Source organism: Cervus elaphus, chromosome X (assembly GCF_910594005.1).
Source record: "Cervus elaphus chromosome X, mCerEla1.1, whole genome shotgun sequence".
Taxonomy (NCBI): Eukaryota; Metazoa; Chordata; class Mammalia; order Artiodactyla; family Cervidae; genus Cervus; species Cervus elaphus.
In genome coordinates, this window is record NC_057848.1 from 59,483,033 (window position 1) to 59,496,169 (window position 13,137).

At 39.3% G+C, this 13,137-nt stretch overlaps 1 protein-coding gene across 1 annotated transcript in view; it reads left to right on the forward strand.

Annotated features, from left to right (window-relative positions):
* ADGRG4 (adhesion G protein-coupled receptor G4) overlaps positions 1-13,137 on the forward strand; it is a 115,896-nt gene that overhangs the window by 55,921 nt on the left and 46,838 nt on the right. Inside the window, 3 exon segments of the mRNA XM_043897377.1 lie at positions 6,121-6,193; positions 6,195-6,335; positions 8,856-9,018. Coding sequence (XP_043753312.1) covers positions 6,121-6,193; positions 6,195-6,335; positions 8,856-9,018 — 377 coding nt within the window.

Consider the following 13,137-nt stretch of genomic DNA (forward strand, 5'->3'; position numbering starts at 1 on the left):
TTGAGATAATAAGTTTATATCCTTTGGATATATACTCACAAGTGGTATTGCTGGATCATATTGTAGTTCTATGTTTAACTTTTTATTATTTTCCACAGTGGCTGCAGCAGTTTACATTTACATAAACAGTGTATAAGGGTACCCTTTTCTCCACACCCTTGCCAACACTTGTTATCTATTTATTTCTAATAATTACCATCTCATTGTGGTTTTGATTTGCATTTCCTTGATGATTAGTGCTGTTGAGCACCTTTTCACATACCATTGGCCTTTTGTATGTTTTCTTTTGAGAAGTGTCTGCTCAAGTTCTTACCCTATTTTTAAATTGGGTTCTCTGGGATTTCTTCTATTGAGTGGTCGGAGTTATTTGTATATTTTGGAAATTAACCCCTTATCAAATATATGGTTTGCAAATATTCTCTCCCTTCTGTAGGTTGTCTTTTCACTCTGTTGATTATTTCCTTTGTTGTGAGAAGCTTTTAGTTTGATGTAGTCCAACTTGCTTACTTTTGCTTTTGTCATCTGTGCTTTTGGTGTCACATCAGTGAAATCATTGCCAAGATCAATATCATGAAGCTTTTATCTTATGTTTTCTTCTAGGAGTTTTAAAGTTTTAAGTCTTAAATCCACTTAGAGTTGATTTTTGCTTGTGGTATAAGGTAAAGGTCCAATTTCATTCTTTTGTATGTGGATATCCAGTTTCCCATTTGTTTAAGAGACTCTCTTCGCCCATTGTATATTCTTGACATCCTTGTTGAACGTCACTGTATATTCTTGGTATCCTTGTTGAACGTCAGTTGATATATGGATTTATTTCTGGGCTTTCTATTCTATTTCATTGATTTATATGCCTGTCTTCATACAAACTTCATACTGTTTTGATTACTGTAGCTTTTTAATATATTTTTACATCAAGGAGTACAATGCCTTTGATCTACTTTCTCAAGGTCAATTTGGCTGTTCAGAGTTTTTTTGTGGTTCCATATGAATTTTAGAATTGTTTGCTCTATCTCTGTAAAAAATGCCATTGGTTAGACCAGTTTGGTGAAGTCTGTTTCCCCTGCAGTGGATGCAGCCTTGGAGATGTACACATTTTCCTTGAGCACTACGAATGACTGTGGCTCTAGCTGCGTTCTCTCTATTTCTCTGATTTCCCCACTGAGCTTCTGGCTGGGCTGCCTCTGTTGGTGTCACAGCCAGTTGTTAACATCCTAGTTGATAGTTGATTGCTCTGTCATTTTTTACAAAACCCTAGGGTATAAATTGCTCCGCAGTTTGATCCAATTAAAGTCTGTGCCCTTGTTAGGAGAAGAGTATTCCCAATCTTTGAGCCTTTCTTCTAGCCTCCTCTGGGCAAAATATTTGTCCTATGGGGCAAGAACTTGGTGGTGGTGGTGGTGGTGAATATGCCCTTCACCAGGTACTTCACTAGGGTCTTCCTTATGCAACAGGAGTTGTGCGTGCACTTGGGCACAAGAGGGACTTACTGCTCACACTCAGCTGCTGCCACTGCCTAGTATGGATCTTCAATAGCCCAGAGTTGGAAAGGTGGGAACTGCAAACGTTCACTTGCCATCAAATCCACTCAGAATACTTCTTCCATCTCAGGGACCTGGGAGAGATGGTAAGTGCCACTCAGCTGCTTAGCCCAGTGGAACTATTCATTTGCAAGGCAGATCTGTGGAGGATGGGTGCAGTTCCTAGCTCAGATGCCATGGCCCACCACTGCACTTGACAAATTTCTGTAGATTTTCTTCAATAAATGCTTGTCAATCCGCTGTAAGATCTCCCATCAATCTCCAGAGACTTTGAATGATTATCTTAGCTAACTTTGACCAGCACCAGAGATCTCTCTTGGTGAACGGTTCCCTAAGCCTCTCCTTATTACACTATCCTGAAAGTCCTGCCTCTGCTTGTCAGTGTTTTTTAAATTATACATAAAGTTTTCCACACAGAATTTCGGTTTATGCACATCCTGTCAGGCATTGCTCTACTGCATACAGTAGTTTCCTCCTATCATGAAGAGTTAGAAATTGAGATGTAGGCATTCCAGTACCCTGCAAAAGGGCCAGGGAAGAGCCTTGAGGCAGTGAACTTCTGAGTCTTGTCTTTTTGCAGAAGACTTAAATTCAAGATCCTAGGCAAGGAATACCTAGAGGAATTAGAAAAGCAAGCACATCTCTGATGGTTTCTCGATCTGAAATCATGAGTCAGGGCAAGAGAGAGTGTTGCAGCTTCAAGTGAGTGGGTGGCAAGATAGAAAGGTCTGTGTTTCCTGCTGGCCTCCCTCGTTTTGAGTGACACATTTTTCTTAGACATGCTAATAGAATTTTCTCTGTGGAAGAAAAAGTTAACAAACAACCATAACAACAACAAAAGCATGGCATTGGATTTGGATTTTTAGAAAATTAACTGTCAGAAGTCACTTTATTTAAAAAAAATCTGCAGAGAAACAGAAGAGTGAGAGGGTGACTATATGTATATAACTGAAAAATAAACTATCAAAGTTATTAGCTTTGGAAGAATCTTTCACCTTGCAAGGTAGAAGCTTAATGACAAATGAGTACAGTTAAGGAAAGAAAAATGCATTCACATTGAAACAATTTTTCTTTAGCTTTCAATCTTGCTGACAAGTGTGAGATATCTTGATTGGAGAAAACTCATCACTTCCCCACTTAAATTCTCAATTCACAAAACTCCTTAATATCACAGTTAGAAAAGCCACCCTTATTTCAAAGTTCTGTAGATTCTTCTTTGTGCTGAATTTTTGTTACTTCTATGATTTTGAGGCTGCATCACTCTCTGAAGTTGGCTAGAACTTTTCACAAAATTGTCTCCTGTCTGTGTTCATTCCACCATCAGGGTAGAAGAGTATGTGATTGACATAGAATGATGTAATTCTCAGGATGTCAGGGAGAAGGCCTGCAAAGTACAGCTGCTCCAACGCCCAACACCATGGAGAAAACGGGCAAAGGCACAAATGCTGTAGTAGGAAATGATATTGAAGAACACTAGCTTTGGAATCAAGTAGGCCTGGATTAAAATCTGGGTTAGAATCTCTGTGTCTTAATTTCTTAATCTGTATAAAAGACAATATTAGTACCTACCACATAGGTTTAAGGTGATGGTGAGATGAAAAAAAATGTATGTATAGGGCCCTGCTATGGTATCTTGTCTCCAAAGTAGCCACCATCGATTCATTCCCTCCTTGTCAACTGAGAGTAGAATCAGAGCTAGCTTGTGACTGCTTAACCCAATAGAATTGGGCAGTAGTGACTGCTGCGCCATTTATGGAACTAACTTTTAAGAAGACTGGAATCTTCTCCTTCCTTTCTATTGGTACGTTCTCATCCTCTCGGAACCCAGACTCCAAAAGCCCAAACAGTGGTGTGCTGGGAAATGTTTAATGGCAAGCTCTATGGGAAAAAAGCAATAAATTTGTAGCATTTGCTGATTTCTTTGTTGTAATACTCCTCCCAAGGCTGAACACAAACTACAACATATAGCACTAAACATAAAGTTGGTAAGAGATTCATGAATACAGTAGATATAAACAATCACAAGAGCATAGATTATTAAAATGCAGTAAAATAATTAGGAAGTAATGAGTTCTGATTATCACTATTATTTGTAATATGCTTTATTTAATTGTAAGTTTCTGTAATTTAACTTTTAATAATGGCTCACAAAATTCCTGAAAATATAACAATTGGTTCTCAATAGTTGATACAAGCTGGCTCCAGTACACCATAAACCAGATCCAGTGTACCACTGAGCCTAAGCCAGCGGGAGAGGTCATGTGTAGGGAAGAGCCTCAGCTGACTCAAGGACAACAACCTCAACTGACAGTCCATGGTAGCCTCAACTGCCAGGCATGTGAGGGAGCCATCTTGGATTTCCAGTCCAGTCTAACCTTCAGATGACTCCAGTCCCACCTGTCATCTGACTGCACCTACATGAGATACTCCAAATGAGAAGTGCTCACCCTGAGGTTTATCAACACAGAGAATAATGAGAGATAACAATTAACTGTTGTTTTAAGTCATTAAGTTTTGGGGTTGTTTGTTCTGCAGCAGTAGATAACTAGAACACTGGCTTATAGAAGTTGCTCAATGAATAACTGATATTATTGTTTTCATTATTGTAATTACTGGCAGATTAATTTTAACTACTTCAAGCAACGGAGGTTATTTATTCTACAGCTAATAAGGGAGGACTCCTTTTATTGCTTTTGCTTGGGAACTTAGAATTTTTACACAGTGCATGTAATATGTCTTGAATTTTGCTTAAAAACCATACAACCGCCAATGAAAAATCTGTAGTTACTTTCCACAATATGTAATAGTCTCCCATTGGCCTATTGTTTACTTTCATTTGGCCACAGCAGGGAGTGCATGAAGTGAAGTCCCATCACTGAAACGCAAAGAATAATGACCCAGGGAGGCAGCTCCCATTTACAACAAAGCCTGGACAATTTAATAAGAGCAGTAGAAACATCTGTGACTGAGCATGCTCTATTTTTCTGCCATTGCTGGACAGATTGGGGTAATGGTTAAAGAGGGACAATTGAGAGGATCTCAGTTAAGATTATTTAATTTATGTTGCTAAGAACGGACTAGAGAGAGAGACAGACAGAGATTAAAGCAAGAAATAAGAGGGAAATGGGAGAAAGAAAAAAATGGCCTTTGTAAGCTATGTTGGGGATAAAATTGTGGGGCGCTTGGGGTAGGAGAGAGGGGTTTGGAGAGATGCTGCCAACTGTGGAGGATGCAGAGAGAGAGAAACAGTGAGAGAAAGAGTTGGTCATTTGTAATGTAACTTGGGTTAAGTGTGTTATGAATGTACTCTTTCTCTGGAATTTTTCTCAACAGACTGCTTTTTTCTTTTTTAAAGAAATTTCTCAAAATCATTTATTGTTGGCTTTCACATTATTTTTCAATTATTTTCCATTATATTTTGGTTATTGGACTTGAATGTGAGTGTTTTAAGCTGGGAGGGCACCACAAGGGAGCCCAGCTTCATCTCTCTCTCTCTCTCTTTAGTTGCTAAGTCGTGTCTGACTCTTGAGACGCCGTGGACTATAGCCTGTCAGGTTCCTCTGTCCATGGGATTCTCCAGACAAGAATACTGCTTCATATAGGTTATATTAAACTAAAGCGTAGTTTTGTATTTGTCTAATAAAGCTGTTTAACAGTGGGTGATGATCCCAACAAAAAACTACTTTTAAAAAGCACTTATGAGACATGAGGACTTTTGAACACTGACTGGATATTTGATAATATTGAGTATTATTATAAACTTTTAAAAGATATGATATTGGTATTGTGGTTCTGACAAAGTTTTTTATTTTATTATTTTTTATTTTTATCTGGAGGATAATTGTAGTCCTTTGTTTTAGAGATGCATTCTGAAGTGTTCATGGATGAAACAATATGATGTCTGGGGGTTGCTTTAAAATAATCTGGGGTTGGGAGAAGGTAGGTGGAATTGTAGATAAAATAAGATTAGCTCTTCATTCACACTTGTTGAAGCTAGGTGATTCATGAGGTACATTGAGATTCATTATACTATTCTTTCTACTTTTGTGCATATTTAAAAATTTCCATAATAAAAAGTGAAGAAAAAAGTGGGTGAATTAATATCTATTGTTCTTACTCTCTAGAAAAACCTGAAGTGCTCTTTATTGTTATGTGGTCCATATTTGCTTTTGTTCTGCACGTTGCTGGTTCTTGACAGAACGACATAATCACCATCCTTGATTATGAAAGCATAGAGTGAGTGTGATATTTGAGTACAGATGGGATCTACTTAACTCAATCCAATACTCAAAAGTCTTAACTTAATTAGAATCTAATTGCAAGATAATCTTTAGTGACAAGAAAGGTTTCCCTAGGGGAGTATTTAAAAAAGGATTTAGTGAATAAAAATTTGACTTATGTGCTACTTTCTGGGACTCCATCAATTGTAGAAATTGAAGTCCAGTGTTTCCTTCACAAATTTTGTTAACTTGGTATATGTTTCCATTTTACCGCCTTTACTTTTTAAAGGGAAAGAAGCAGAACAGCATGGCCCAAAACTAGGTAATGCAGCAGCTTTTATATTTCAATTTTCTTTCCCCAGAAAATGTGAATGATGTTGCAGAGCACATTTAAAATTTAATCAATGAACCCCCTCTTCTGGATGAAGAAGAAACAGATTATTGTTTCAAAAGTATCTGATATTTCACAATGTGATGTGATAAGTATGAACCTAACCCAGACTATATTACAAATAATCAGTGCTGCTTTGGGAAAGCAAAACAATTCAGCATCTGATCTGCATGAAGTAAGCAATGAGTAAGTACTAGTACTTTGGTAAAATAAGTTATTTCAAAATATTTAAAATAATATTATTGTTAATCCCTTTGCATACAGGCATTAATAGTTCTAAAGGTCAGGTAGCTATGGGTTGAATGCTTCTTTAGTACAACATGATGGGGTCATCCTCTTGGAATCCCAATTGTGAAAGAATGCATTCAAATTCTAACTGAACCTTAATGACAGCAACTTTCCAAATAAATAGTTATCCCAAGTCAAACGTTCAATTTCCTGGTGTTCCCCAATGTTCCCCATTTCTACATAATGCATCCACCCAATGCTCAAGCAAAAAACTTGAGGACACTAATTACTTCCCTGTGTTGTGTCCCACTCTTTGTGACCCCATGGGCTACAGCACACCAGGCTTCCCTGTCCTTCACTATCTCCCAGAGTTTGCTCAAATTCATGTCCATTGAGTCAGTGACGCCATCCAACCATCTCATTCTCTGTCACCCCCTTCTCCTCCTGCCCTCAATCTTTCCCAGCATCAGGGTCTTTTCCAGTGAGTTGGCTGTTCACGTCAGGTAGCCAAAGTATTGGAGCTTCAGCTTCAGCATCAGTCCTTCCAATGAATATTCAGGGTTGATTTCCTTTAGGATTGAATGGTTGGATCGCCTTGCTGTCCAAGGGACTCTCAAGAGTGTTCTCCAGCACCACAGCTTGAAAGCATCAATTCTTCGGTGCTCAGCCTTCTTTATGGTTCAACTCTCACATCCCAGGCTTCCCAGGTGGCACTACTGGTAAAGAACCAACCTGCCAATGCAGGACACATAAGAGACACAGGTTTGATCCCTGGGTTGGGAAGATCCCCTGGAGGAGCACATGGCAACCCACCCCAGTATTCTTGCCTGGAGAATCCCCATGGACAAAGAAGCCTGGTGGGCTACAGTCCATAGGGTTGCAAAGAGACATGACTGAAGTGACAGCACCGTCTCACATCCATACACAACTACTGGAAAAACAATAGCTTTGACTATATGGACTTTTGTTGGCAAAGTGATGTCTCTGCTTTTTAATATGCTGTCAAGGTTTGTCATAGCTTTTCTTCCAAGGAGCAAGCGTCTTTTAATTTCATGGCTGCAGTCACCATCTGCAGTGGTTTTGGAGCCCAAGAAAATAAAGTCTGTCACTGTTTCCATTTTTCCCCCATCTATTTGCCATGAAGAGATAGGACCAGATGCCATGATCTTCATTTCTTGAATGTTGAGTTTTAAACCAGCTTTTTCACTCTCCTCTTCCACCTTCATCAAGAGGCTCTTCAGTTCCTCTTGGCTTTCTGCCATAAGGGTGCTATCATCTGCATATCTGAGGTTATTAATATTTCTCCCAGCAATCTTGAGTCCAGCTTGTGTTTCATCCAGCCTGGCATTTTCCACGATGTATTCTACATATAGGTAGATAAGCAGGGTAACAATATACAGCCTTGATGTACTCCTTTCCCAATTTGAAACCAGTCCCTTGTTCCATGTCTAGTTCTAACTGTTGCTTCTTGACCCACATACAGGTTTCTCAGGAGGCAGGTAAGGTGGTCTGGTAATCCCATCTCTTCAAGAATTTTCCACAGTTTGTTGTGATCCACACAGTCAAAGGCTTTAGCCTAGTCAATGAAGCAGAAGTAGATGTTTTTCCGGAATTCCCTTGCTTTTTCTAAGATCCAATGGATGTTTGCAATTTGATCTCTGGTTCCTCTACCTTTACTAAATCCAGCTTGTAAATCTAAAAGTTCTTGGTTCTTGTACTATTGAAGCCTAGCCTCAAGGATTCTGAGCATTACCTTGCTAGCATGTGAAATGAGCACAATTGTGTGGTAGTTTGAATGTTCTTTGGCATTGCCCTTCTTTGAGATTGGAATGAAAGCTGAACTTATCCAGTCCCGTGGCCACTTCTGAGGTTTCCACATTTGCTGGCATATTATTCCTGGAAACCATCTACTTCTCTCCATTGCCACCACTACCACTTTAGGCCTAGCTCCGTTTCTCTCAGCTGACCTTCTACAATAACCTCTTAACTGATCTCCCAGCCTCTGCTCTTGCTTCTCTGTGGTCTATCTTCTACAGAATGATCTTTTAATGCATATATCAGATCATGTTATTGTCTTGCTTTTAAAAACACTCAGTAGACTTCTGTTACATATAGACTAAAATCCAAATTTCTTGGCTTATGAGACCATGCAGGATCTGGCTTTACATATATCAATTTCATCTAATCTTTAATACATTCTTTTGAGATGAGTGCTCATATTATTAACTTTGCAAATGAGGAGACTGAAGCTTGATGAGGTCATTTGATTTGCCCACACAGTTAGAAATTAGAGCAACTAAGCTTTAAATTTCAGCTGCTCTGACTCCAAAGCCTATGCTCTTATCTAGTAATTGCTAAGCAATATAAAGATAGTGATTAAATCTCAAAGAAAATTTTATGTAGAGGATATTTTATAAGGAGGATGGGTTTTACATTCAAAAGCTAAGAATACTCTTCTCTACCTGTTATTCCTTGCAGAATTATGAGGATAATTGAGCGTGCTGATCACAAGATGGAGTTTCCTGGGAGGACAGCAAATCTGACGGTGGCCAGGATGGCTTTGGCTGTCCTACGGGTGGACCACACATTTGAAGGCATGACCTTCAGCATTCTCTCCTATGAAGAAGGCACAGAGCCTGAGGTGAGTGGAGCTCAGGGTAGTGAGAGCAAATCAGCCAAACACTGCTCCTAATCTTCATTCATCTACTCCTTGGAAGGAGATGGGGTACTTTTTTAACCTTCATGGAGCCTTATGAAAATACAAATATCCCAGGGAAGATTCATGCATAACCCTTAGTAAGCCAACAGCTTGGTTGGAACAGTGTCCATGAGGTATGCAATAATACCGCTTTTGGCCCTGTGACCCCAAATCTTCTCAAAGGTCAGTTTATCAATAACTACCATTTATGGTGGCCCAGTGGATACAGAATCTGCCTGCAATGGAAGAGACCTGGGATCAATCCCTGGATCTAGAAGACCCCCTGAAGAAGGAAATAGCAACCCATTCCAGTATTCTTGCCTGAGAAAGCCAGTAGACAGAGGAGCCTGGCAGTTGTAGTCCATGGGGTCACAAAGAGTTGGACATGACTGAGCAACTAACACAAACCATTTATGGAGCACTTACTATATGCTGGGCATTGTGCTACTATTTCATCTGTACACATAAGGAAACAGAGAAATTAAGTAATTTTCCCAAAGACACACAACCTAATGACTGAGCTAGAAGTCAAATTTATGTCTGGCTGGCTTTAAAGTCTGAACCCTTTTCTCTACTCCACACTACCTCATTTGTCCACCAACCCTGGCTCAGAACAATTTGGGAGAGCAGTCTTTTTAAATTTATAGTTTAAAAAATTATAAAGTTTGCATATGGGGAAAGCATAAATTTGAAGTATACTTTCTCTGATTTTTTTTTTATTAGTTGGAGGCTAATTACTTCACAACATTTCAGTGGGTTTTGTCATACATTGATATGAATCAGCCATAGATTTACACGTATTCCCCATCCCGATCCCCCTTCCCACCTCCCTCTCCACCCGATTCCTCTGGGTCTTCCCAGTGCACCAGGCCCGAGCATTTGTCTCCTGCATCCCACCTGGGCTGGTGATCTGTTTCACCATAGATAGTATACCTGCTGTTCTTTTGAAATATCCCACCCTCACCTTCTCCCACAAAGTTCAAAAGTCTGTTCTGTATTTCTGTGTCTCTTTTTCTGTTTTGCATATAGGGTTATCGTTACCATCTTTCTAAATTCCATATATATGTGTTAGTATGCTGTAATGTTCTTTATCTTTCTGGCTTACTTCACTCTGTATAAGGGGCTCCAGTTTCATCCATCTCATTAGGACTGGTTCAAATGAATTCTTTTTGACGGCTGAGTAATATTCCATGGTGTATATGTACCACAGCTTCCTTATCCATTCATCTGCTGATGGGCATCTAGGTTGCTTCCATGTCCTGGCTATTATAAACAGTGCTGCGATGAACATTGGGGTGCACGTGTCTCTTTCAGATCTGGTTTCCTCAGTGTGTATGCCCAGCAGTGGGATCGCTGGGTCATATGGCAGTTCTATTTCCAGTTTTTTAAGGAATCTCCACCTTGTTCTCCATAGTGGCTCTACTAGTTTGCATTCCCACCAACAGTGTAAGAGGGTTCCCTTTTCTCCACACCCTCTCCAGCATTTATTTTTTTTTTTTAAATTTTTTTATTAGTTGGAGGCTAATTGCTTCACAACATTTCAGTGGGTTTTGTCATACATTGATATGAATCAGCCATAGATTTACACTTATTCCCCATCCCGATCCCCCCTCCCATCTCCCTCTCCACCCGATTCCTCTGGGTCTTCCCAGTGCACCAGGCTGGAGCACTTGTCTCATGCATCCCACCTGGGCTGGTGATCTGTTTCACCATAGATAGTATACCTGCTGTTCTTTTGAAACATCCCACCCTCACCTTCTCCCACAGAGTTCAAAAGTCTGTTCTGTATTTCTGTGTCTCTTTTTCTGTTTTGCATATAGGGTTATCGTTACCATCTTTCTAAATTCCATATATATGTGTTAGTATGCTGTAATGTTCTTTATCTTTCTGGCTTACTTCACTCTGTATAAGGGGCTCCAGTTTCATCCATCTCATTAGGACTGGTTCAAATGAATTCTTTTTGACGGCTGAGTAAAATTCCATGGTGTATATGTACCACAGCTTCCTTATCCATTCATCTGCTGATGGGCATCTAGGTTGCTTCCATGTCCTGGCTATTATAAACAGTGCTGCGATGAACATTGGGGTGCATGTGTCTCTTTCAGATCTGGTTTCCTCAGTGTGTATGCCCAGAAGTGGTATTGCTGGGTCATATGGCAGTTCTATTTCCAGTTTTTTAAGGAATCTCCACACTGTTTTCCATAGTGGCTGTACTAGTTTGCATTCCCACCAACAGTGTAAGAGGGTTCCCTTTTCTCCACAGCCTCTCCAGCATTTATTGCTTGTAGACTTTTGGATAGCAGCCATCCTGACTGGTGTGTAATGGTACCTCACTGTGGTTTTGATTTGCATTTCTCTAATAATGAGTGATGTTGAGCACCTTTTCATGTGTTTGTTAGCCATCTGTATGTCTTCTTTGGAGAAATGTCTGTTTAGTTCTTTGGCCCATTTTTTGATTGGGTCATTTATTTTTCTGGAATTGAGCTGCAGGAGTTGCTTGTATATTTTTGAGATTAATCCTTTGTCTGTTTCTTCATTTGCTATTATTTTCTCCCAATCTGACGGCTGTCTTTTCACCTTACTTATAGTTTCTTTTGTAGTGCAAAAGCTTTTAAGTTTCATTAGATCCCATTTGTTTAGTTTTTCTTTTATTTCCAATATTCTGGGAGGTGGGTCATAGAGGATCTTGCTGTGATTTATGTCGGAGAGTGTTTTGCCTATGTTCTCCTCTAGGAGTTTTATAGTTTCTGGTCTTACATTTAGATCTTTAATCCATTTTGAGTTTATTTTTGTGTATGGTGTTAGAAAGTGTTCTAGTTTCATTCTTTTGCAAGTGGTTGACCAGTTTTCCCAGCACCACTTGTTAAAGAGGTTGTCTTTTTTCCATTGTATATCCTTGCCTCCTTTGTCAAAGATAAGGTGTCCATAGGTTCGTGGATTTATCTCTGGGCTTTCTATTCTGTTCCATTGGTCTATATTTCTGTCTTTGTACCAGTACCACACTGTCTTGATGACTGTGGCTTTGTAGTAGAGTCTGAAGTCAGGCAGGTTGATTCCTCCAGTTCCATTCTTCTTTCTCAAAATTAAGGAAACAATACCATTCACCATTGCAACAAAAAGAATAAAATACTTAGGAGTATATCTACCTAAAGAAACAAAAGACCTATACATAGAAAACTATAAAACACTGATGAAAGAAATCAAAGAGGACAGAAACAGATGGAGAAACATACCGTGTTCATGGATTGGAAGAATCAATATTGTCAAAATGGCTATTCTACCCAAAGCAATCTATAGATTCAATGCAATCCCTATCAAGCTACCAACGGTATTTTTCACAGAACTAGACCAAAGAATTTCACAATTTGTATGGAAATACTTTCTCTGATTTTTGACAAACGTGTATATCTGTGTAACTCAAACCCCTGTCAAGATATAAAACACTGTTATCCCTCCTGAAAGTCCTCCTGTGGCTGTTCCCATTAATCCCTGTGACTGCTACCTCTGTTGCCTATCACTGTTCTGATTTTTTTTTAACCATAGTTTTGCCTGTTCTAGAACTTTATATAAATGAATTATATGATACGTACTGTCTTGTATAAGGCTTCTTCTATGTACTACAGTAGGATTTTTTTTGAGATTCATTCTTCTGTTTCTGTAGTTTATTCATTTTATTGCTGACTAATATTCCATTGTATGGATATATTACAGATTGAATTGTTTCTAGTTTGGGGCTATTGTGTTTAGTGCTGCATTGAAGATTTAGGTAAAAGTCCTTGTATGGATATATATTTTCATTTATCTTGAGTAAGGAGATCAGTCCTGGGTGTTCATTGAAGGACTGATGTTGAAGCTGAAACTCCAATACTTTGGCCACCTGATGCGAAGGGCTGACCCATTTGAAAGACCCTGATGCTGGGAAAGATTGAAGGCAGGAGGAGAAGGGGACGACAGAGGATGAGATGGTTTGATGGCATCACCAACTCAATGGACATGTGTCTGGGTAAACTCCCTGATGGACAGGGAGGCCTGAAGTACTGAGGTTCATGGGGTCGTAAAGAG